This window comes from Coregonus lavaretus, assembly GCF_964263955.1.
Source record: "Coregonus lavaretus genome assembly, chromosome: 28".
Lineage (NCBI taxonomy): Eukaryota > Metazoa > Chordata > Actinopteri > Salmoniformes > Salmonidae > Coregonus > Coregonus lavaretus.
Genome location: NC_140015.1, coordinates 24,437,446 through 24,463,888, shown reverse-complemented (window position 1 = coordinate 24,463,888; position 26,443 = coordinate 24,437,446). Strand labels below are relative to the sequence as shown.

The 26,443-nt window shown below is 44.0% G+C and overlaps 2 protein-coding genes across 3 annotated transcripts; one reads left to right on the top strand and one right to left on the bottom strand.

Moving 5' to 3' along the window:
• Positions 1-7,955: 7,955 nt before the first annotated feature.
• On the top strand, positions 7,956-16,784 carry LOC311103195 (cytolytic toxin-beta; the record flags this gene model as incomplete). Its single annotated transcript, XM_084144745.1, has 3 exons — positions 7,956-7,977; positions 16,049-16,188; positions 16,377-16,784. 3 exons carry the CDS (start codon positions 7,956-7,958, stop codon positions 16,782-16,784), a joined length of 570 nt encoding a protein of 189 aa, XP_084000871.1.
• Positions 16,785-20,430: 3,646 nt separating this feature from the next.
• On the bottom strand, positions 20,431-24,038 carry akt1s1 (AKT1 substrate 1 (proline-rich)). Of its 2 annotated transcripts, none has more exons than XM_084145420.1 (6): positions 23,860-24,038; positions 22,210-23,051; positions 21,832-22,096; positions 21,665-21,748; positions 21,420-21,592; positions 20,431-21,311 (listed from the first exon to the last, which is right to left on the bottom strand). In XM_084145420.1, exons 2-6 carry the CDS (start codon positions 22,597-22,599, stop codon positions 21,174-21,176), a joined length of 1,050 nt encoding a protein of 349 aa, XP_084001546.1. In that variant the 5' UTR covers positions 22,600-23,051; positions 23,860-24,038; the 3' UTR covers positions 20,431-21,173. The 2 variants fall into 2 exon arrangements, with proteins under 2 accessions (XP_084001546.1, XP_084001547.1); XM_084145421.1 differs by having other exon boundaries at positions 22,210-22,624; positions 23,860-24,000.
• Between the last annotated feature and the right edge of the window lie 2,405 nt (positions 24,039-26,443).

The window sequence follows — 26,443 nt, the reverse complement described above, 5'->3', positions numbered from 1 at the left end:
GAAAATCCTTCTGCTGTCCATCTTCTATTCAATTCTCTGCCTGGCTCTCTCTGGTACAACCTTTACTCCCATCTCATCTTTGCTGAATTCTAAGCCATAGCTTCACTCTGTCTCTGTGTCTCTACCACCCTCCTCCCTCTGTGTCTCAGTGTCTCTACCACCCTCCTCCCTCTGTGTCTCTGTGTCTCTACCACCCTCCTCCCTCTGTGTCTCTGTGTCTCTACCACCCTCCTCCCTCTGTGTCTCAGTGTCTCTACCACCCTCCTCCCTCTGTGTCTCTGTGTCTCTACCACCCTCGTGTCTCTGTGTCTCTACCACCCTCCTCCCTCTGTGTCTCTACCACCCTCCTCCCTCTGTGTCTCTGTGTCTCTACCACCCTCCTCCCTCTGTGTCTCTGTGTCTCTACCACCCTCCTCCCTCTGTGTCTCTGTGTCTCTACCACCCTCCTCCCTCTGTGTCTCTACCACCCTCCTCCCTCTCTTTCTGTCTCTACCACTCTTCTCTCTCTCTTTCTGTCTCTCTACCACCCTTCTCCCTCTCGCCCTCTTCTCCCTCTGTCTACCCATCTCCCTCTCTGTCTCTACCCTTTTCACTCTGTCTCAGTCTTCCAATCACAGTTCTCCTCTCCCTCATATTTATAAGTATGAGTCAGGCTAGGAGGATTGTAGAATCCCAGCAGTATAGCTTTAGAGACAGAATGTTCTGTAACCCCTGTGTCAACATGGCCACCCCTCGTCAGTCAGTCTCGACGTCCATTTGCCTGTTTTTAGTCTATATCTGCAGCTGTGAGGAATAGCTCCTTATTTTCAGAGGATCAGTGTTGAGCTCCATCGCTTTAGTGCCCTCTGCCCCTCCCCATCAGCAGCTACCACTTTCTCAGAATAACTCACTGGTCCTACAAACACACAGCATTACATTAGGCTCCGCCCTGTAACCTTTCCCCTCAACCCTATCCTTATCCCCATCTCCATGTTCCTCCCATCTCGCTCTGTTAACTTGAGAAAGGAAGTGATGAGGCAACGAGGACAGCTAAGGGAAAGATGAGAGCTTGAATGGAAGAAGGGAGAGAACGACAAAGTCATTTGTTAGTAAAAAGATACACCACTGTGTCAGGTGGGAAGGCAGAATTGGGGGTCAATCCATACATTATCCATACATATTTACATTTACGTCATTTAGCAGACGCTCTTATCCAGAGCGACTTACAGGAGCAATTAGGGTTAAGTGCCTTGCTCAAGGGCACATCGACAGATTTTTCACCTAGTCAGCTCGGGGATTAGAACCAGCGACCTTTCGGTTACTGGCACTACGCTCTTAACCACTAAGCTACCTGCCGCCCATATGACAGTAGAAAACACTCAAGCAACGTGGGGAAAGTTATATCAGAAAAATATTTATCTGATTGGCAGCCCACAGGTACAGGGAGGTATGAAATATAAATATTATAACTGAATGTATGAATATATCTGAATTAATATGATTTTGAATGTTGTACCTGTAACCCACTTCTGAAAAAATGACAAACTAAAGAAAAAGTTGGTCACAAAAATGTTTATTGAAGCTCTCCAATCTCTCTCAAACTAACCACCGATGTTTTGTTTTGTTGAATGAAAAATCCATCCTTATTCATAAACGATTCGTAAACACCAGCATGTCCATCAGCATTAGGTAGGTGGTCACTTTTAACTTTCTCCACAAATAGCTCTCATCCAGCAGCCTGGTCTCATAGACCAGATGTAACATAGTAAATGTAAATCCAGGACACTCAAATGAGTATGATATGTTACGTTTGGAATGGTTACATAAGACAGAAGGTTACTTAAGGTAAAAACGAAAGTAGGGTGGTCGGTCGGGCGTATAACGCGAACATCTAGCAATCCAAAGGTTCCGTGTTCGATTCTCATCACGGACAACTTTAGCATTTTAGCTAATTTGCAACTTTGCAACTACTTACTACTTTTGAGCTACTTTGCATGTTAGCTAACCCTTCCCCTAACTATAACCTTAAGCCTTTACCCTAACTCCTAACCTTAACTTCAAGCCACCTGGCTAACGTTAGCATTAGTCACCTAGCTAACGTTACCCATAACAAATTGGAATTCGTAACATATCATAAGTTTAGAAAATGTGTAACGTATTGTACGAATTGCAATTCATAACATATTGTACGAATTGCAATTTGTAACATATAATACAAATTGTAATTCATAACATATCATACGAAATGGATGATGGACATCCACAAATTAATACATACCATAGGAAACGTAACATATCATACTAATTGGGGTGTGTCGGATTTACTTTAACTATGTTACGTCTACCTCTGAGTCCAGGTTGCATCCAGAGGAGCCTATCAGCACCAGGCCTGATGAATGCCTGTCTACCAGGAAGCAGGGGGAAGATGACACTGGTGCACATGAGAGTTGGAATCTTCAAGAATGGAATCTTATTCGTTTTTTGCTTAGCTTTAAAAAGGGATTTAGGAAAATGCATACATAAGTTCTGTAGCCTGTCAACTATGTGTCTGTCTATCCCTGTTCTCTCCTGTCTGCACAGGCCATACAAACGCTTCACACCGCGTGGCTGCTGCCACTATAATCTGGTGGTCCCTGCGCGCATGACCCACGTGGAGTTCCAGGTCTCCGGCAGCCTCTGGAACTGCCGTTCTGCGGCCAACAAGGCAGAGTTAATCTCAGCCTATGCTACCCACCAGTCCCTCGACTTCTTGGTGCTGACGGAAACATGGATTACCACAGAAAACACTGCTACTCCTACTGCTCTTTCCTCGTCTGATCATGTGTTCTCGCATACCCCAAGAGCATCTGGTCAGCATGGCGGTGGCACAGGAATCCTCATCTCTCCCAAGTGGACATTGTCTCTTTTTTCCCCTGACCCATCTGTCTATCTCCTCATTTGAATTACATGCTGTCACAGTCACTAGCCCATTCAAGCTTAACATCCTTGTCATTTATCGCCCTCCAGGTTCCCTTGGAGAGTTCATCAATGAGCTTGACGCCTTGATAAGTTCCTTTCCTGAGGATGGCTCACCCCTCAAAGTTCTGGGTGACTTTAACCTCCCTACGTCTGCCTTTGACTCATTTCTCTCTGCCTCCTTCTTTCCACTCCTTTCCTCTTTTGACCTCACCCTCTCACCGTCCCCCCCTACTCACAAGGCAGGCAATACGCTTGACCTCATCTTTACTAGATGCTGTTCTTCTACTAATCTCACTGCAACTCCCCTCCAAGTCTCCAACCACTACTTTGTATCCTTTTCTCTCTCGCTCTCCTCCAACACTACTCACTCTGCCCCTACTCAGATGGTAATGTGCCGTCGCAACCTTCGCTCTCTCTCTCTAAATTAGGAAAAGTGAGGATGGCCACATGGGAAAGGGGAAAGGGGGGAAAACAGACAAATCGAAGGATAAGAAATGAAAGGGTAGAGAAGATAGAGGGTGAAGGGTGAAGAGAGCAAGAGAAATTGTACAGACCAAATGGGCTGCCGCCTGCATGCCGGTGGCGCCACATAAATCTCTGGGCTCCCTGTCACTAAGAAACCAACCATGACACCGTGTGTGGACAGGGGCCCCCGGCTTGGGATGTCCTGTGATTACGGAGTATTATGGGGTTTATGTTGCTCTGCCGCAGCAATAGGGAAATGTTTACCTAGTCTGTACCCCTACTCTGTAAGTACAATGTAGGATACCAAGTCCTATTCCTTTGAGGGCCTATTTAGTGAACCGTTTGTAACTCATGTATACACGGTACACCATGGGGCGGTTTCCCAGACACAGATCAAGCCTTGTCCTGGACTAAAAAGCAAAGTCAATGAGAAACGTAAGAGGAGGAAAGCACCTGGCTTTTCAATCAGCTTGTGACAGGCTCCCAACAGGGCGTCAAAAAAGGGAAAGGATCGCAAGGGCATACAAAGCATTACAGTCCCACATACAATTATGTTTCTAAATCTATAAGGTACAGTATTCATAGTGTGCCATTATTTTAGTCATTTCACCATACCACTATAACATTATCATAACATGTAACAAATGGAATGCAACACTGGCTATCAGATAACTCAGTCAGTGGACATTTACTTGTATGGAATATACCGTGGTGGTATTAGTCTGTATAATAATGATGCAGAGCAACCCTGGGAGTGCTGAAAGGTCTTAGTGTAATACTCTGTAAGTCCACACACTGACAGTATTTAGCTGTGGGTGTTGAATGCTGATGTTTAGTAGCATACCACACACTAAACATATCTGGTCTTCTGGAGGCCAGCGCTAAGCGGGCACTTACACTTCATTAAAATGCCTCTTCTAATAGCTAGATGTCTCCAAACACAGTGACCCAATGAAACACTGTGTCCTGACAGGAAGTTATTTTGATACAGAAACAGAGACTTGTGGATGAGGGGAAATCCTCCTGTTTGAAATGATGTGGAGATAGGAGGTAGCAGGTAGCAGGTCAGGTGCACCTGCCCAGTCAGTGTCTGAGGATGGCTTTTCACATCACAAGCTAGAACATTTCAACACAAGCCCGCAGACCAAGAACCATACAGTATCTGCAAGGGCAATGTAATCGTCATTCAATAGCTCTGCACTTAGTTCCACACTACACACACACACAGCTCCACACTACACAGCCACTAACACTGCATAAATAAATTCACACTGTGGACTGTTTTTGTCATAGGGTCAATGGAAATTGTTCAAAGTCCTTTTGGGATCGACGTCCCTCGCATCTCACGTCAAAGTTCATTGGCTAAGCGGTCAAAGGCAAAGAATGCACGGTTTCCATGGTTACATAACATAATACGCATCCTGTCTCTCTCTCCACTAAACGTTTTAGATTGGAGAATCTCATATATGGTGCCTTTACATTCTGCTGCCCCTGAGTGTCAGCGTGTAAATGTGATACGCAGTGGTCTAAGGCACTGCATTGCAGTGCTAGCTGTGCCACTAGAGATCCTGGTCCGAATCCAGGCTCTGTCGTAGCCGGCCGCGACCGGGAGACCCATGGGGCGGCGCACAATTTGCCCAGCGTCGTCCAGGGTAGGGGAGGGAATGGCCGGCAGGGATGTAGCTCAGTTGGTAGAGCATGGCATTTGTAATGCCAGGGTTGTGGGTTCGATTCCAGTATAAAAAAAAAAAAAGTAAAATGTATGCACTCACTAACTGTAAGTCGCTCTGGATAAGAGCGTCTGCTAAATGACTAAAATGTAAATGTAAATGTACAGTGAGGGAAAAAAGTATTTGATCCCCTGCTGATTTTGTACGTTTGCCCACTGACAAAGAAATGATCAGTACCTTTTAATGGTAGGTTTATTTGAACAGTGAGAGACAGAATAACAACAAAAAAATCCAGAAAAACGCATGTAAAAAATGTTATAAATTGATTTGCATTTTAATGAGGGAAATAAGTATTTGACCCCCTCTCAATCAGAAAGATTTCTGGCTCCCAGGTGTCTTTTATACAGGTAACGAGTTGAGATTAGGAGCACACTCTTAAAGGGAGGGCTCCTAATGTCAGCTTGTTACCTGTATAAAAGACACCTGTCCACAGAAGCAATCAATCAATCAGATTCCAAACTCTCCACCGTGGCCAAGACCAAAGAGCTCTCCAAGGATGTCAGGGACAAGATTGTAGACCTACACAAGGCTGGAATGGGCTACAAGACCATCGCCAAGCAGCTTGGTGAGAAGGTGACAACAGCTGGTGCGATTATTCGCAAATGGAAGAAACACAAAATAACTGTCAATCTCCCTCGGCCTGGGGCTCCATGCAAGAGCTCACCTCGTGGAGTTGCAATGATCATGAGAACGGTGAGGAATCAGCCCAGAACTACATGGGAGGATCTTGTCAATGATCTCAAGGCAGCTGGGACCATAGTCACCAAGAAAACCATTGGTAACACACTACGCCGTGAAGGACTGAAATCCTGCAGCGCCCGCAAGGTCCCCCTGCTCAAGAAAGCACATATACAGGGCCGTCTGAAGTTTGCCAATGAACATCTGAATGATTCAGAGGAGAACTGGGTGAAAGTGTTGTGGTCAGATGAGACCAAAATGGAGCTCTTTGGCATCAACTCAACTCGCCGTGTTTGGAGGAGGAGGAGGAATGCTGCCTATAACCCCAAGAACACCATCACCACCGTCAAACATGGAGGTGGAAACATTATGCTTTGGGGGTGTTTTTGGACAGGACAACTTCACCGCATCAAAGGGACGATGGACGGGGCCATGTACCGTAAAACCTTGGGTGAGAACCTCCTTCCCTCAGCCAGGGCATTGAAAATGGGTCGTGGATGGGTATTCCAGCATGACAATGACCCAAAACACACGGCCAAAGCAATAAAGGAGTGACTCAAGAAGAAGCACATTAAGGTCCTGGAGTGGCCTAGCCAACAAGGGTTTTGCCACCAAGTATGAAGTCATGTTTTGCAGAGGGGTCAAATATTTATTTCCCTCATTACAATGCAAATCAATTCATAACATTTTTGACATGCGTTTTTCTGGATTTTTTTGTTGTTATTCTGTCTCTCACTGTTCAAATAAACCTACCATTAAAATTATAGACTGATCATGTCTTTGTCAATGGGCAAACGTACAAAATCAGCAGGGGATCAAATACTTTTTTCCCTCACTGTATGTAAAAGGAGGTTAGTGTTTGTGACATACTGTACAGTATGTATGTAAAAGGAGTATAGTGTTTATGACATACTGTACAGTATGTATGTAAAAGGAGTATAGTGTTTATGACATACTGTACAGTATGTATGTAAAAGGAGTATAGTGTTTGTGACATACTGTACAGTATGTATGTAAAAGGAGTATAGTGTTTGTGACATACTGTACAGTATGTATGTAAAAGGAGTATAGTGTTTATGACATACTGTACAGTATGTATGTAAAAGGAGTATAGTGTTTGTGACATACTGTACAGTATGTATGTAAAAGGAGTATAGTGTTTATGACATACTGTACAGTATGTATGTAAAAGGAGTATAGTGTTTATGACATACTGTACAGTATGTATGTAAAAGGAGTATAGTGTTTATGACATACTGTACAGTATGTATGTAAAAGGAGTATAGTGTTTATGACATACTGTACAGTATGTATGTAAAAGGAGTATAGTGTTTGTGACATACTGTACAGTATGTATGTAAAAGGAGTATAGTGTTTATGACATACTGTACAGTATGTATGTAAAAGGAGTATAGTGTTTATGACATACTGTACAGTATGTATGTTAAAGGAGTATAGTGTTTATGACATACTGTACAGTATGTATGTAAAAGGAGTATAGTGTTTATGACATACTGTACAGTATGTATGTAAAAGGAGTATAGTGTTTATGACATACTGTACAGTATGTATGTAAAAGGAGTATAGTGTTTATGACATACTGTACAGTATGTATGTAAAAGGAGTATAGTGTTTATGACATACTGTACAGTATGTATGTAAAAGGAGTATAGTGTTTATGATATACTGTACAGTATGTATGTAAAAGGAGTATAGTGTTTATGACATACTGTACAGTATGTATGTAAAAGGAGTATAGTTTTATGACATACTGTACAGTATGTATGTAAAAGGAGTATAGTGTTTATGACATACTGTACAGTATGTATGTAAAAGGAGTATAGTGTTTATGACATACTGTACAGTATGTGTTTGCTTGTGTCCATTTTTGTGCTCTAGAAAGGTTCACTAGAGTTGCAGAAGTTTCAGATGACAGGACCAACCCTTTCGGTAACCCCTTATATCTAACCAACCCTCACCCAGACACTCCTCCTCTCCCAACCTGGGCACCTCCTGTCCTGACCCCCTCCCTGTTCTCCCTGAGGAAATAAGAGTGTTCATGGAGAGAGGACCAGCCACTATCTCTGCTGAAGACCATAGGGTACCATGCCATTGCCAAACTACGCTCCAAGCAGTAACGAAAGCATGCCTGTACCAAAGAAAGCAGGTAAGGGTTCATGATCTTCTCTGTGAGCTTGCATGTATCAATAAATTATGTCATTGAAAGCGGACCAAAACCAAAGCAAATGTAATAATCAGTCAATCAGCATTACTTTGATAATACATTTTATTGGCTTTCCCGATTGAGAAATGATAGAAATTACTATTTTTAATGTATATTTCACATTTTCAGAAATTAACATTCATAATTAATATTCCCATTCCCATGAATACATGTTTTACGTTTTGTTGTGTTATAAATGGTTTTGCTTTATCATACACCAGGCAAATAATTAATAATTTAGGATTTTTGTTACGTTATTGACATTGTATTGTTATGTCCCAAATGATTAATCGTAGTTTTGTTATGTCCCAAATGATTAATCGTAGTTTGCCAGTAACTCAACTAAATAATAAAGGGGAAATAATTGCATTACTATTGAGTAAAAAATGTTAGAATACTTTTGAGATGACACTGTACACTAGTGAAATTATGATTATTGCGGATGGTGTATTTCTGAACATCAAGTTAATCAAGTTACTATGCCTTCCTCGCACTAAAAACAACATCCAAATATGGAGTAAGTCCAGTGCCGTACTGTGTAATGTTGTTAGTGTTGTTTTTCCTGACAACCGCTCTTCTGAGCCCCAGGATTAAGAAACAAGTCATTGTTTTAAATCAACAAAGGAACCGAACGCCATTTCACTGTGTCGTACTGGAACACACGTTTTAGCACTGGTGTATGCATGGTGGAGTCTATATGTAGACTATGGGGCATGGTGGAGTCTATATGTAGACTATGGGGCATGGTGGAGTCTATATGTAGACTATGGGACATGGTGGAGTCTATATGTAGACTATGGGGCATGGTGGAGTCTATATGTAGACTATGGGGCATGGTGGAGTCTATATGTAGACTATGGGACATGGTGGAGTCTATATGTAGACTATGGGGCATGGTGGAGTCTATATGTAGACTATGGGGCATGGTGGAGTCTATATGTAGACTATGGGACATGGTGGAGTCTATATGTAGACTATGGGGCATGGTGGAGTCTATATGTAGACTATGGGGCATGGTGGAGTCTATATGTAGACTATGGGACATGGTGGAGTCTATATGTAGACTATGGGGCATGGTGGAGTCTATATGTAGACTATGGGGCATGGTGGAGTCTATATGTACACTATGGGGCATGGTGGAGTCTATATGTAGACTATGGGGCATGGTGGAGTCTATATGTAGACTATGGGGCATGGTGGAGTCTATATGTAGACTATGGGGCATGGTGGAGTCTATATGTACACTATGGGGCATGGTGGAGTCTATATGTAGACTATGGGGCATGGTGGAGTCTATATGTAGACTATGGGGCATGGTGGAGTCTATATGTAGACTATGGGGCATGGTGGAGTCTATATGTAGACTATGGGGCATGGTGGAGTCTATATAAGAGTGTCAGGTTGTGAAATACCTGCTTGTTCAGTTACGGTTAAGCTACTGGGAATATTAAGTGTTAACTACTGTTTTGGCATTTGGACTTTATTATATTTAAGGCTAGCTAAGGAGAGAGAGACAGACAGACAGACAAAAAGATACAGACAGAGAGAGAGAGACAGACAGGCAGACAGATAGACAGTGCTCATCACTGGGTATTTTATTATGAATTTATGATGTCGATAACATGTTGTTTATTGGCTACCAATTACAAGCTGTATCATGTTCCTTTGACAGGCCCACTTTTCCAAGTACCTCTCTCTGCCTGTCTTGCTGCCAAATCTCTCCCTCATCTCATCAATCAGCTAATCAAACTGTTTCCCCCTCTTCTGACATCGCCTCTCCAGACCACAATGTTCCCACTGGATCAAATCCATTCTTTCAGCAGTCAGCTCTCACACAGCCTCACTGGCCCGTTGGCCACCTCATCTCTGTCTATCACTTTACTCCATGAAACTAACCTCTCTCGATGCTGCCAATGATCCCGTCCACCCTTTCTATATTGCTATATTCCTCCTCCTCTTACTCTGTGCTTCTCCATTTATCCCTCTGTCCGTCCAACCCTGCTATGGATCCTTCACATTTATCCAGCCCTAGCCCAGTGTGCCCTCAATGTCCCATCACTCCCTTCTCACTCCCCATCACTGCCATCCTTTGGCTCCCATAGTAATGAAGTGTGAAGTCATGGACAGTAACTCAAGTACCTGGCTGTGAAACACAAAGTTTTATTTATGGCTGTTTGATTCTGTGAAAATCCGACCTCTGAGGTTCGTATTGCCAGATTCAAATTTAGACAGTTGCATTGCTTTTCATGACAATGTACAGCTAAACATCGATTATTTCAAAGTCAATTGGAGCTAGGTCTTCACGGGTCCGGGTGGACCCGATATACCCGAGCCCGATCGGGTTCGGGTCTGAAATTCTAACTTGTCCCTCGGGTCCGGGTCTGGTCCTGTTTGATTGGACCCAGCCATGGCTCTGCATAGCCTATAGCATATTTATTTTATGCTAATAAGGTGAATTTATTGACTTATAGAATGCCTAGCCAACATATACTGTAAAGACCTATTTGTTAACCAGAAGAGCTACTTGGCTGATAAACATACTTTTTTTGTCACTCGAGTCTGGTCTAGATTCGGACCAGTTAGGGTACGGGTTGGGTCTAGGTCGAGTTGTCCTCGGGTCCATTCGGGTTCGGGTCTGATTGTCCTCGGGTCCTGGTCCAACTTTTTAGACCCGTGAAGACCTCTAATTGGAGCCCATCACATTTCATCTCATGTTGACATCGTCCCAATGACTTTCTCTCTTGTTCTTTTTCTTCTAGAATGCTGTCATGTATCCTCCTGTTTGTTTGTACATCTGTCTGTCCATGCTTATTTCCATCCATCTCCATTTCATCATCGGCATGGATCACAGCGAGGGTTTTTTACACACTTCATAACGGAGGGCAGAGGGATGGATCTGAGCTTTGGCCAGCTCCCTTCACCTCTCTCTGTCGCATCTCGTGATCTCCCTATCAGTGGAGATCCCGCTGTTCCCGAACCCGATCCGGGCAGAGAGCTTCATCTCATCCAGGGGGGTCGCGCAGACCACCGACGAGCACGTCCAACATAAGCAGCTTCTTTTCTACCATGTCAGAGGGGTCATCGTCCTGGCCTCTGAAAGGCATCTACAGATGTCCTCAACACGGCCGACTGGCCTTCCTCCAATTACCAGGGAGGAGAAGATGAGTCTACATTTCATTCTCCGATTAGCTTCTGTCCATCCGCAGCACACCTATCATGTGTCCTGAATGTCGTTGTTACTGTGAATAAACATCATACTCATCTTCAAAAACATCTCTAGAAATGGACAAATGTTGGTTAAATGGACAAATGTGTTGCTTTTCCAAGATCAGAAGAAATCTATTCAAATGCTGTTCCCAATACTGTTGGACTTCCATTCCAATCCTTCCCCTGCCAATTCAATCCTATGATTTCACAATTTGATTGATGGTTCAATGGATTCCAATGCATTTGACTCCTATGTTTGGCCTGAGGTAGCAACCTCATTTTCTGCCACTGTCTCTATGTGCCTGAACATTCATCCACCCATCTTCTCTTTTTTTAAATGTCTTTATTTCTGTGTCAACTCATCAATCTCTCTGAGTATCGGTTTATCCATCTGTCGATCTGTCCGGGGCTTTGTTAGTGACCCCATTAAGAGCAGCAGGGTATCTGGCTGAGCTTATCCTCCACAGAGGAGCCAGAGCCCCCTCATATCTCCCCCCTCACCCCTGCCGGGCCCCGGCCCCATTCATAATAACCAGCCAGGGTGATGTCTCACTCCATGGTGACTCTGGATATTTTCTGGATGTCGGAAAGTATTCAGACCCCTTCCCTTTTTGCAAAAAATTCTAAAAACCTGTTTTTGCTTTGTCATTATGGGGTATTGTGTGTAGATTGACGAGGGGGAAAAACTGTTTAATCCATTTTAGAATAAGGCTGTAACGTAACAAAATGTGGAAAAGATCAAGGGGTCTGAATACTTTACGAATACACTGTATACTGCCTGTGAAGCATTCTCTTCAAATGAGGATCAGACACTTTCAAATTGCAAGATTGCCTATCAAATGCTCCATCCCATGTTACTTTAGAACAGGGATGGGCAACTTTGATGGGGGTGGAGGCCACAAAAAATCTGAACTCATGTGGGGTCGCGGTTGCTCGCGGGTCTGCGTACCCACATGTGCGTACCCCCACCACCACTACCTTGCGAGCAAAACATTTTAGCAGCCCCCCCCTTGACAGCGGAGAGGACATTTTTACATTTTAGAGTTAATTTCGTGCAATTCCACACATTTTGCCATGGGGTGTAGAGAAAATGTAGAGGTTTAAAGCAAGTTTGCTGCAATTCTAGACATTTTGCCATGGGGTTGGAGAGAGGATTTAGCAATTTTATAACACATTTCATGCAATTGTACTCATTTTTCCATAGGGTGGAGAGAAATGTTTGCAGGTTTTATGATATGAGTGAGACTGACTAACAAAATCACTGACTAACAAAATCAATGGGGGCCCCACGGCCGATAATTCGACCATGATTACTAAGTTTAGATAGCTGGCCACTAGACTAATTTGCCAATATACAAATGTTATGCTGACATGGGCTAATTAAGCGACTATCAGTGACTGACATAACAAGGGAAAAACTGCTTATGCACAACCAAATTTCGAAATTGCACCTTGTGTATTCTACTATTCTAACTTGCAACAGTAAGACTTATTTTAAAAATTTGGGGTGCCGCCAGTTGCCCATCCCTGCTTTAAAATATATATTTCTCCCTCTTAAATCTCTCTACCCTCGCAATGATTCTCCTGAGTCCCTTGATGACACCCTCCATCAATGTCTTACTTTTGCCATCTACTAACTATCCCTGGCTATCCTATTAGCTGATTCTTGCTATTTCTCTCTGTGTCCCTCCCTCTCCCATCCCTCTGTCCCTATAAGGGAGGATTCCGGGAGAGTATGGAGAGGGATGATGGATGAAGTGACCTGTCATCAACCTCGTTACTCCCTACTGCCCATGTCCTAACTCCCGAGATCAGATGACCTTCTCCCTTCCTCTCTTGCCAAACCTTTCCTGATCTTTACTTCTACTTGTTGTTCAGTACAGTACACATTATATTAATTCCTTCTGTCAAAGTCATTTGAATCTCTTTTGGGCAGTGTGCAGCTGTTCAGTCTTTCAGGATACATACAGTGGCGTATCCAGGGTACCCCCCATTTAAATCTGATTGGCCACTCCATTTTATGAGTTTGTTTATTTTATTGTTAACATTGTTGGGGAAGACTGGCTTCCCTTGGCATCCATGAATACACGTCACTTTGTAGGCTGAAGGTCATTACACTTATGGTGTTTGTAATAGATGTCCCTATTACCTGGTGCACAGTGCACTGTTCGGATGCTGGACTTATTTTGGAGTAGATGAACGTGCGCAGGTAACCTACTTAATTAACTTTTTGAAGTGATTTTTTGGACAATCAGATGAAAACATTATGACTGGTTGTGTTCATGACACATTCATTGGTAATAAATCTTTACAGTTAAACCACATCTTTACTATAAAGCCCTGAAAACAAATTCACGTGGCGGTCCAGTTAAAGAAATAGAAATCCCTGAATGTCAAGGTATAATTCACACTCTGGATGGCACTTACAAGTGAATGTACTGCTGTATGCTACATAGCCATGGGAAGTAGGGGTGCTGCAACATAATGGACCTTGACACCGGTGTAATGTATATTTAGAATGTTCATTTTCATCTCGTAATGCCATATATTAGTTTATGCTTTTAAGTCACAAACATGGAAGCTTGATTGGAAAGACCAGTGAGTCAGAGTTCAGCCAACCACGATGGGAAGTTGTTGAAAGACATCATAACCTCTACAGTAACGTGGCAGCTTCTTTGGCACACATGCTTCACGCAAGGAAGGCAGTGATGTTCTCAGCCTTATTCTTACCTTGCTCATCCTCCCAGTTTCTCTTGGCCTCTGCCGATGTGGTAACAAGCTCACATTATTCCTCATGGTCATCATCCTGTCGGCTGCCTCTCTACTACTGGGAAGACAAGTCGTGAAAGCTGGAGAGTTAAGTTTCCCTCAGACGGGTACCAGCACGGACTGTCCTGAGCAAAAGAGCCGGGTTAAAAGGACAGACTGGCCAATCCTTCCAGCGATGTGTTGGCAGGGCCGGCGTAATCAATGACCAGTTCACCACTCCATTGGTGTTAACGAAGGGCCTGGCTTCCTGCAATGGTGCAGACTGTCAGGAAGAACCATTAAGACATATCACTCACGCTCTCTGCTATCCCCTCCATCACTGAAAGCTTGCTATCCAGTGACATCCTCAAACACGCATGTGGGGCATTTGAGAGCACGTTGGCATCCCAATGGATGTAGAAAAGAAATGGAAACGCTCACTCTGTATCTAGTTCTCACGTGGGCGGGTGTGTAGGGGTACACGTGCATACCGGTATCCTATGTGTGCAGGTGTGTGTCATGTAAAGGAGAAAATACCCATATCAGTACCTCCAGGATTCTGCAATTCTGCATATTATGAGAGGGGTTGCAAATTTCACCAATCACCACACTATTACTGCATAAAATAGTAAAATAACAACAATATTACCGCATACAACTGTTCAATGACTGCACTACAAAAAAGATCAAGCAATTTTGCTTGCAAATATCACTAAACGCCCTGAAACCTGGAGGGTCTGCCATATATGAGATGGCTTGTCTTGTCCAGGGATCCCCAGCTCCAGAGCAATGACGCAGTCTGATAGGTGAGAATGAGAGATGAGATGAAAGGAGGGAGATGGATGACCCTTTGAAAATCAACAATAATTTGAGCTAATGTCGCCCATAGACTAAAGGAGACTGACGGACGGTGACAGTCCGAGTGGAAACGGGACAGCAATAGCACCCAGTTTTCTGAGAAAGTGGGATGAAAAATGAATGGACATGAGGGAGAACCAGAGATTAAACAACAGCCAGAGTACTGCAGCAGCAGAGACAAACATGCCATCAGTGGCGTGAAATAACGTCCATCAGACACAACGTGTAGTCTTATAAACGGCCTGACCCCTGGTGTCAGTGGCTGTGATGTGTGTCCTTAGCGGATGTAAGTTTAGTCATGGCATGTCTTTAAGCCGTAACCCAAACCTGGGCTGGTATGGGTAAACTACATTAATCAGTGCTAAGAGAAAAGACTCAGAATAGCACACACACTCCACGGTGATATACGGCATAAAGGCAAGTAGTGAGAGGGAGGGGGGGTGAAGGGAGAGAGTGACAGGAGCAGGGAGGTAGAGGCAAGGAGAGGAGAGATGATGAGAAGGAAGGGAGAGAAGGAATCATGGACAGTAACTGCAACTAGCACAAATTCTACAAATGCAGTGAATAAATAGATAACAACCATCTGACACAAGATAATGTTCTATCTGGGAAAAATCGAAAAGATAACATTTATTTCTGCCTCTTTTCTGCAGGAAGAAAATCCCAGGCCGCTCCTGCAGGTATGATTTCTGTAATATTGCATGTATTACTACTGAAAAGCCTGACTAACAATGGCATCCCAGGAATTACATTAGACCGGTGGTGTAATTCAAACTGGATTATCTCATCAGTATACCGTTAATGGATTTCACACTTTTCTCTCTCTCTCCTCATCACAGAGGCGCCGCCGGTGTACGAGCCCAATATTCATGATCCCACCACCAGGGCTGACCACATGAAATGTAAGGCCATGTAATTGGCTCTTTATCAGTTTGGGCCTCACTCTATGTAATGCATTTGATGCTAAATCCTGCTTGCCCACAGCCTATACAATGTTGAAATGCACAATTATGACCTGGCTGACAGTATATCCGCTTTACACACAAGAGATTGTACATATCTCAATATCACAGTACTCATCTGATCTTATCTGTTCTCTGACCCTTTCATCTCATCCATATTCATCCTACCATTCAACTCAATCCTCTCTCTTTACCTCATCGTTTCTCTTCCCTCTTTCTCTTCCTCTTTCTCCCCTCAGACTGGATCCCCCTCTCCCTGGATGACAAAACGGCCCAGAAGCTGCTGTGGATATCCGAGAGCAACCTCAAGGTGTCGCGTATGTCAGAGGAGGTGTGTCCATACCCCATGAGACCGGAGAGATTTGAGCATTCACCACAGGTTGGTCTGCCATCCTCAGTTACAGGGCACACATCATAGTGCCATTGTGTAACTAAATTGTGCCTAAATTTTTGTCTGCTAAATGACTTTTATTTATTATTTATATTTTTGGACATGCCATCAGTGCATGCCTGCCTCTAAGACATCTCTATCTTCCCTTTCCACTATCCGCCCTCTACTCTGTGCAGGTGCTGTGTAAGGAAGGGCTGTTGGGGCAGAGAGGGTACTGGGAGGTGGACTATGACGGCTGGGTGGTGATTGGGGCAGTGTACGAGAGCATGGGCCGGAAGGACGGGCCATGTGGGCTGGGGGAGAATGAGAGCTCATGGGGTGCGGGCTGGGCTGGCTCCTGCTACCACGTCTGGCACAATGGGGAGAATGTGGAGGTCGAGCTCCCTTTGTGCAACACCATGAGCATATACCTGGACCAGCCCGCTGGCATCATCAAGTTCTTCATTGTGGAAGGAGAAGGGGAGGTGGAGAAGGAGGTGCGACTGATACACAAGTTCAAAACTAACCTCAAAGAGAAGATTCTGCCTTGTTTCTGGGTTGGCAGTAAATCCTTCTGTTGGATCCGGAAGAAAGAGGGACAGTAACAGGAAGGGTGTAGGAAAGGAGAGATGGAGAGATTGAGAGGGGGATGGAATAACAGGTCAGGGAAGGAGTAAGAGAGGGAGGTACAGTGGGGAAAAAAAGTATTTAGTCAGCCACCAATTGTGCAAGTTCTCCCACTTAAAAAGATGAGAGAGGCCTGTAATTTTCATCATAGGTACACGTCAACTATGACTGACAAAATGAGAAAAAAAATCCAGAAAATCACATTGTAGGATTTTTAATGAATTTATTTGCAAATTATGGTGGAAAATAAGTATTTGGTCAATAACAAAAGTTTCTCAATACTTTGTTATATACCCTTTGTTGGCAATGACACAGGTCAAACATTTTCTGTAAGTCTTCACAAGGTTTTCACACACTGTTGCTGGTATTTTGGCCCATTCCTCCATGCATATCTCCTCTAGAGCAGTGATGTTTTGGGGCTGTCGCTGGGCAACACGGACTTTCAACTCCCTCCAAAGATTTTCTATGGGGTTGAGATCTGGAGACTGGCTAGGCCACTCCAGGACCTTGAAATGCTTCTTATGAAGCCACTCCTTTGTTGCCCGGGCGGTGTGTTTGGGATCATTGTCATTCTGAAAGACCCAGCAACGTTTCATCTTCAATGCCCTTGCTGATGGAAGGAGGTTTTCACTCAAAATCTCACGATACATGGCCCCATTCATTCTTTCCTTTACACGGATCAGTCGTCCTGGTCCCTTTGCAGAAAAACAGCCCCAAAGCATGATGTTTCCACCCCCATGCTTCACAGTAGGTATGGTGTTCTTTGGATGCAACTCAGCATTCTTTGTCCTCCAAACACGACGAGTTGAGTTTTTACCAAAAAGTTATATTTTGGTTTCATCTGACCATATGACATTCTTCCAATCCTCTTCTGGATCATCCAAATGCACTCTAGCAAACTTCAGACGGGCCTGGACATGTACTGGCTTAAGCAGGGGGACACGTCTGGCACTGCAGGATTTGAGTCCCTGGCGGCGTAGTATGTTACTGATGGTAGGCTTTGTTACTTTGGTCCCAGCTCTCTGCAGGTCATTCACTAGGTCCCCCTGTGTGGTTCTGGGATTTTTGCTGACTGTTCTTGTGATCATTTTGACCCCACGGGGTGAGATCTTGCGTGGAGCCCCAGATCGAGGGAGATTATCAGTGGTCTTGTATGTCTTCCATTTCCTAATAATTGCTCCCACAGTTGATTTCTTCAAACCAAGCTGCTTACCTATTGCAGATTCAGTCTTCCCAGCCTGGTGCAGGTCTACAATTGTGTTTCTGGTGTACTTTGACAGCTCTTTGGTCTTGGCCATAGTGGAGTTTGGAGTGTGACTGTTTGAGGTTGTGGACAGGTGTCTTTTATACTGATAACAAGTTCAAACAGGTGCCATTAATACAGGTAACGAGTGGAGGACAGAGGAGCCTCTTAAAGAAGAAGTTACAGGTCTGTGAGAGCCAGAAATCTTGCTTGTTTGTAGGTGACCAAATACTTATTTTCCACCATAATTTGCAAATAAATTCATTAAAAATCCTACAATGTGATTTTCTGGATTTCTTTTTCTCAATTTGTCTGTCATAGTTGACGTGTACCTATGATGAAAATTTCAGGCCTATCTCATCTTTTTAAGTGGGAGAACTTGCACAATTGGTGGCTGACTAAATACTTTTTTCCCCCACTGTATAGTGAACAGAAGAGACGATACGTTTCTAATATTTGGAGAACAAGCACTGGTGTGAGAATGCAGAATTGAAGCAGAGAATAACGGAATCTTCACAACATGAAATAATTTGTAATCTGTAATAGATTCACATCATGTCTATGGTTTTAAGTGTTGCTGTTATCTCTCTGTTGCATGAGGACAATTTATGTATGAATTACTAGGTTATATTATGATAATTTTTAGAATGACAACTGTATTGAGTATTACTATTTATTAGTACTGTGACTCCTTTCTGTTACAGCACTAATTAGTTAGTGTTAGAGTAGGGTGTGTAGCTTGTATCATTTTATATAGGATTTAACAGTGTTCATGTATGAATGTGATGAATAACTACAACTGTGTAACAATAAAGTTCAACTATTTACACTGAACAAAAATACAAAAACGCAACATGCAACAATTTCAACAATTTTACTGAGTTACAGTTCATAAAAGGAAATCAGTCAATTGAAATAAATTCATTAGGCCCTAATCTATGGATTTCACATGACTGGGAATACAGATATGAATCTGTTGGTCACAGATATCTTTTTTTTTTAAAGTAGGGGTGTGGATCAGAAAACCAGTCAGTATCTGGTGTGACCACCATTTGCCTCATGCAGCGCAACACATCTCCTTCGCATAGAGTTGATCAGGCTGTTGATTGTGGCCTGTGGAATGTTGTCCCACTCCTCTTCAATGGCTGTGCAAAGTTGCTGGATATTGGCGGGAACTGGAACACGCTGTCATACATGTCGACCCAGAGCATCCCAAACTTGCTCAATGGGTGACATGTCTGGTGAGTATGCAGGCCATGGAAAAACTGGGACATTTTCAGCTTCCAGGAATTGTTTACAGATCCTTGCGACATGGGGCCGTGCATTGTCATGCTGAAACATGAGGTGATGGCGGTGGATTAATGGCACGACAATGGGCCTCAGGATCTCATCCCGGTATCTCTGTGCATTCAAATTGCCATCGATAAAATGCAATTGTGTTTGTTGTCAGTAGCTTATGCCTGCCCATACAATAACCCTACCGCCACCATGGGGCACTCTGTTCACAAAGTTGACATCAGCTCGCCCACACGACACCATACACATGGTTTGCAATCTGCCCGTTATAGTTGAAACCGGGATTAATCCATGAAGAGAATACTTCTCCAGCGTGCCAGCGGCCATTGAAGGTTAGCATTTGCCCACTTTAGTTGATTACGACGCCGAACTGCAGTCAGGTCAAGACCCTGGTGAGAACGACGAGCACGCAGATTAGCTTCCCTGAGATGGTTTCTGACAGAAATTCTTCGGTTGTGCAAACCCACATTTTCATCTGCTGTTCGGGTATCTGGTCTCAGACGATCCCGCAGGTGGAGAAGCCGGATGTGGAGGTCATGGGCTGGCGTGGTTACACGTGGTCTGCAGTTGTGAGGCCGGTTGGACGTACTGCCAAATTCTCTAAAACGACATTGGAGGCGGCTTATAGTAAAGAAATGTCTGGCATTCAATTGTCTGGCAACAGCTCTGGTGGACATTCCTGCAGTCAGCATGCCAATTGCACGCTCCCTCAAAACTTGAGACAGTTGTGGCATCTGTGGCATTGTGTTGTATGACAAAACTACATTTTAGAGTGGCCTTTTATTGTCCCCAGCACAAGGTGCACCTGTGTAATGATATTGTTGTTTAATCAGCTTTTTGATATGTCACACCTGTGGATGGATTATCTTGGCAAAGGATAAATGCTCCCTCAAAAGGGAGCGTATGGAAAATGTCTGGGATATTTTATTTCAGCTCATGAAACATGGGACCAACACTTTACATGTTGCATTTATATTTTTGTTCAGTATCCTTCTTAATCTGATACTGCCATCTATAGGACAGCCATTATACCGCACCCAAATAACATTCAGTGTCAGAAGACTCACATAAAACCAACAGCCTGATTCACTGATGTTGCTCCTTAAGTTTATTTAAACCATTCAGGTAATCAAATTAAACATTTATCTGCTTTTGAAATGTTGGGAGATGGATACATCTCCGTTCGCTTCCACTGCTTTCTTTCGCTCTCCAACTCACTCATTCAAGACATTTGGAGTATATTATTATAATAGTGTCAATATATCTCAGATAGTAACAGTAATCATTCTACCAGTCATTCATTCATTGGCAATGTAGAAATACAAAAAGGCGTGTTTCATGGAGGCATAGTGCCCTTCACTCACAATTTGAAAAGCTACAGGCGTCATGTTAAAAAGCCCCCTAGAGCCAACCATTTCTAGAAGGGTGACCCATCCTTCACGGTTCTACTTGGAAAAGTCCCACAACGTACAGAGTCAGCGCCTGTGTCAGTTAGAATAATTTCAAATAATGTTAGTGTCCATGTTGGTCAGTACAGTGGGTCACTATGAGCACATTTGAAGTTAAGTTGCGTGTAGTGAGTTGTCTTGTAGTGTTTGTGTATGGGTGTAATGTGTTGAAAATTATCTTAGTGTGTATACCAGCATATGTTATGTCAGTTAATCCTCTTGGTGTACACGGTTGTTACTACCAAATGTTTGGTTAGTGATTAGCTAATACACTGGGGTACTTTTCTGTTGTTAGTATCATTTACTGCCCACCTGCCAGCCAATCAATTAGCTTATTTTCATCCACATACTTTCTCTCACTCCCTCACTTTCTTTGGCTCTCAGTGTTTGAGGGAGAAGTCTCCCGTGTTGAGGCGAGGGCGAGGTAGTCCTCCAAACATTTCTGTTCCGTCGTTGGCTCCTGGGGCCAACAGGGCCTTCATGCTGGCAGCAATATGATCCAGGTCAGCTACGCCAGCCTGCAACACAGAGAGACAGTTAGTGGGTATGTGTGTCAGAATGACTGATTGACTGACAGAAAGTGAGCTGTATGTTGGATGTGTGTTTTTAAATTAAGGTTGACTGACCCGTTCCCCACTGTGGCCTTCTCCCTGGGGGGGTCTGTTGCCCTTGAAGCCCCACACAGGAACAGACACGGGGAGGGAGCGGGCCATGTTCATGGGTTTGGGGTGTCGGGATGAGAACGACTGTCCCATGGCCATGCTGCGCGGGGGAGGAGGACAATCCTCACTTAACGAGCCTGGAGCAGAGAGGAGTCACATTAAGATCCTTAGATCATCATTAACTAATATTACTACACACATACACTCACCATCAGTACTCTCCTCCTCTCCATCGGACTCAAAGAATGGTTCACAGTCACGAGACAGCGAGTCCTCATCCATGGAAAACACTCCTGAAGCAGAGACAGAGATTAATATTTACGAAGCCATTCAGACCCAGAGTTAAAAATTAAGTCCCACAGAGCTCAGTATTCACCTGCAGTCTCATTCAGATTACGGCTCCTTTCGTCCATGTCCTCCTCTTCCTCACACTCTTCCTCCAAGTCCACAATTCCAGGCATGTCTCTCCCTCGTCCAGCCTCCTCTATCATCACAGCCATCTCTCGCTCCCTCTCTCCATTCCCATTCTGCCCAGCAGCTTGGCCAATGACAGCCCCAGAGTGGTAGATTGAAGGGTAGCTCTGCGAATAGAGTGTGGTATTGGGGCTGATGGTTCCCACCCCACCCTCTCCTGTTAGGCCCTGTGGAAGAGAAAAAGCAAAGTTAAGAACTTCCCGATCACACACAGCACTATGAATGACAGCCACATTGAATGGCACAAAATGACTGACACACAGTCAGTCAGTCTACTCACCACCCTGTCAGTGGGCATGTCCACTACCAGCTTAGCTCCTCCGTCTACTGCACTCAGACGTTTATATCTATGCGCCGTTAGCATAGACGTGGAGTGCAGCACCGCAATGTCGTCCATGTAGCGCCGCGAAGACTCAGCCAAAGCCCCCTGACCCCACACGTGATAGGAGAAATCCCACTTCCGGCCTCCGGCAGGCAAGCCACTGCCACTCTCCCTTTTCCTCCCATCTCCCTCCACTACAGATGGCCAGAACTTCTTACAGGCTGTAAGAATAGCCAGGTCGCAGCCTGACTTCTGACAATATCCCTCCGCCGCTGCGAGTAGTGCCAGCCAGCTCTCTTTGTGGTTGTCTGGGATCTCGGGGTCAGATGATTGGGTGATGGAGGCCATGATGGGTAAATAGGACTGCCAATGACTGTTGGATTTGTTTAATTTATTAGGGCCAGCTTTTATGGAATGTATAAATGCTTTGTAACTGTTTTTATTGGTCAATAGCTAAAAATGTATAGGTTAGTGTAATCAGGCGCCTGTATGACTCAGCCAGCAGTTTGATACTGAATACTATATATTTTTGCTTACAAGTCTTGTGATAAATTGACCTTTTTTCTCACTGGAGTGTAGGCTGTAGTGTTTCTACGTTTTTGTAATCTGCTTTTGGCTAATCTGAGGAAACATTAAGATCTATTTTCTATTGCTGGTTTGGTTGTTAAAGCTAAGAATAAAACGACCCTTAGTTGTTATAAAGCAGGTTTCAGAGGCATAAGGTGATTGTTTGATATTATGAATGTCAGTGTGCCTGAGAGAACTAGGGGAGAGATAAATGAAAATGCTGCTTGTGTTACCTGGAAAAAACAAAATGGACAAATAAAGCTTGATGATGAAAATATCAGTTGCTCTTAAAATAAATAGCTATTGTTATTTTGACATATTGCCTTGTTAGTCATTATAGCAATATTAACTGATGTCACTAGCTAGGCAATACTTAGATGATCACTAAACCAGAATTCAGACAATCGTCTGATAAAATTATGCATGATGAAACTTCATTTAATTGGTTTACACTCAACTCAAGCATAGAATTTGTCAAATTCACATACATACAAATTCACATACATTTCAATTCCATATTAATTTTCTGATGTCAGACTATCTGCCTTGTTGCATGACATGAGTTCATGGTCAATATCTCAGTGGTCAATACCTCAGTGGTCAATACGCATGCATGACAGTTTGAGTACGTTCCAAAATAGACCTATGCTAACCGTGGAAAGACGTTGTCCACCTGTCGTTACGTCTCAGTTCAGCGCCCCCCCCCCCCCCCCCCATCCATCCTCCCTCCCACAATCTCGTGCATTCGTTAGCATAACAAAACCTTGTAGTGTGACTGCCTGCTCTAGACTTACCCAGCTCGTTTCTCAATGTCATCCCTGTGATTATTACTGCCAGGAAAGCACTTCAATAAAAATGCACGCCATTGGCAATTTGCATGACTGTGGATTGTTTGTGTTTGTTTGCTAATTAACATGCTAGTTTACTGGTCTCCTGTGCACTCTCCTCCCAACACGAACACATTTCACCTCCATTTTTTCAGCTTTGCAGAGACACTGGCACACATACACAAATAAGCAGCAAGATCAGAAGTCAACTTACACATTCAGTTCCTTCTTTCGTCCGTTGCACGCGTTATTCTAGTTCTAACTTTGTTTCTTTATCCCTCTTTGTCGGATTCTTCTTCTAAAAGATTCTCTCCCCTAGACTCCGACGTTGCTGTTTAGAGACGCTAGATCAGACGCACGTTTTACACGTGACTGTATGCAGTGGGCGGGCTCGTACGCGTCTTGTTTTGGACGCACACTTGGCCGAGGCTTGGGGCTGGCTGCATTTAAATAGTATGTCATGGTTTCTTCTACTGGTATAATTTGCTTCATCCTCACTGATCTGACATGATGGAGAGCTTGACAGGTGGAAGCAAATGCTTTTTGTAGGCTTCTCAATCTCTATATTATTTCCACCTAAACTGTCCTCTCATTTTGCAGGAAAAGTAACCACTTCTGATTTTTCTGTGTTTTTTTCTGTATTGGTGGCAGCAGCAGGATACTCGCTGTCAGTCATACATTTGTAAAGTCATACATGAAACTGTCATACATGAAACTGATTGTTACGGATACAGGTATCCTGTGTCTTTTTGTGTTTTTCCTCTCCTTCTGCCCTAATCACAGGTGTCCTGTATGTTCCTGATTGGTGGTCGTTGGGGTGTCTGCTGATTGCTAAGGTGGACCAATCAGTGAACATTCCTCTGCATTGCACCACCTGTTTCTGGTTTTTCAATCACACATCCCATTGTTTAAAAGCCGGTCAGTTGTGTTTGTTAGGAGAGACTATTTCCGTATGGATACTGTGGGAAGGGAAGCACAGCCGCGAGCTGCCCAGTGACACAAGCCTACCAGACGAGCTAAACCACTTCTATGCTCGCTTCGAGGCAAGCAACACTGAAGCATGCATGAGAGCACCAGCTGTTCCGGATGACTGTGAGATCACGCTCTCCGTAGCCGATGTGAGTAAGACTTTTAAGCAGGTCAACATTCACAAGGCCGCAGGGCCAGACGGATTACCAGGACGTGTACTCCGAGCATGTGCTGACCAACTGGCAAGTGTCTTCACTGACATTTTCAACATGTCCCTGACTGAGTCTGTAATACCAACATGTTTCAAGCAGACCACCATAGTCCCCGTGCCCAAGGACTCTAAGATAACCTGCCTAAATGACTACCGACCCGTAGCACTGACGTCTGTAGCCATGAAGTGCTTTGAAAGGCTGGTCATGAGTGGATGAGACAGCCTATAGGGAGGAGGTCAGAGATCTGGCCGTGTGGTGCCAGGACAACAACCTCTCCCTCAACGTGACCAAGACAAAGGAGATGATTGTGGACTACAGGAAAAAAGAGGACTGAGCACGCCCCCATTCTCATCGACGGGGCTGTAGTGGAACAGGTTGAGAGCTTCAAGTTCCTTGGTGTCCACATCACCAACGAACTATCATGGTCCAAACACACCAAGACAGTCGGGAAGAGGGCACGACAAAGCCTATTCCCCCTCAGGATACTGAAAAGATTTGGCATGGGTCCTCAGATCCTCAAAAAATTCTACAGCTGCACCATCGAGAGCATCCTGACTGGTTGCATCACCGCCTGGTATGGCAACTGCTTGGCCTCCGACCGCAAGGCACTACAGAGGGTAGTGCGTACGGCCCAGTACATCACTGGGGCAAAGCTTCCTGCCATCCAGGACCTCTATACCAGGCGGTGTCAGAGGAAGGCCCTCAAAATTGTCAAAGACTCCAGCCACCCCAGTCATAGACTGTTCTCTCTGCTACCGCACGGCAAGCGGTACCGGAGTGCCAAGTCTAGGTCCAAAAGACTTCTCAACAGCTTCTACCCCCAAGCCATAAGACTCCTGAACAGCTAATCATGGCTACCCGGACTATTTGCACTGCAAACTATTTGCACCCATCCTTTTTACGCTGCTGCTACTCTGTTAATTATTTATGCATAGTCACTTTAACTCTACCCACATGTACATATTACCTCAACTACCTCAACTAGCCGGTGCCCCCGCACATTGACTCTGCAACGGTACCCCCCTGTATATATAGCCTCCCTACTGTCACTTTATTTTACTTATGCTCTTTTTTTTCTCAACACTTTTTTTTTGTTTAAAATAAATGCACTGTTGGTTAAGGGCTGTAAGTAAGCATTTCACTGTAATGTCTGCACCTGTTGTATTCGGCGCATGTGACCAATAAAATGTGATTTGATTTGGTGTCCTGTGTACTCACTAAGTTGCTGGTTACTCTGTTTGGTAACTTTGTTAGAGACTATTTCCGTATGTGAGTATGGATACTGTGGTGTCCTGTGTTTTGTTTACTCACTAATTTGCTGGTTACTCTGTTTGGTAACTTTGTGTGTTTCTGGGAAAAGGGGAATTTAAGCAAGTTGCCCTTGGGCGTACATTACCCGTAGGAAGAAAACTGTCTAAAAACACTAGTTAGACCTGAGCGGACCACCCACTGTATTTTTGTATGATTAGCAGTAGCTTAGCGGTTCTTGAGGCAGGCAAGATCAGTTGAGGTTTTTTTTTACACTATTGTTTCATTTCTTGGGTCCTGCTCAGCCCTTTTTCCAAAACCTTTACCGTGTGTTCAAAAATAAACCTTTTATGTTTGACGGTAGTTTAT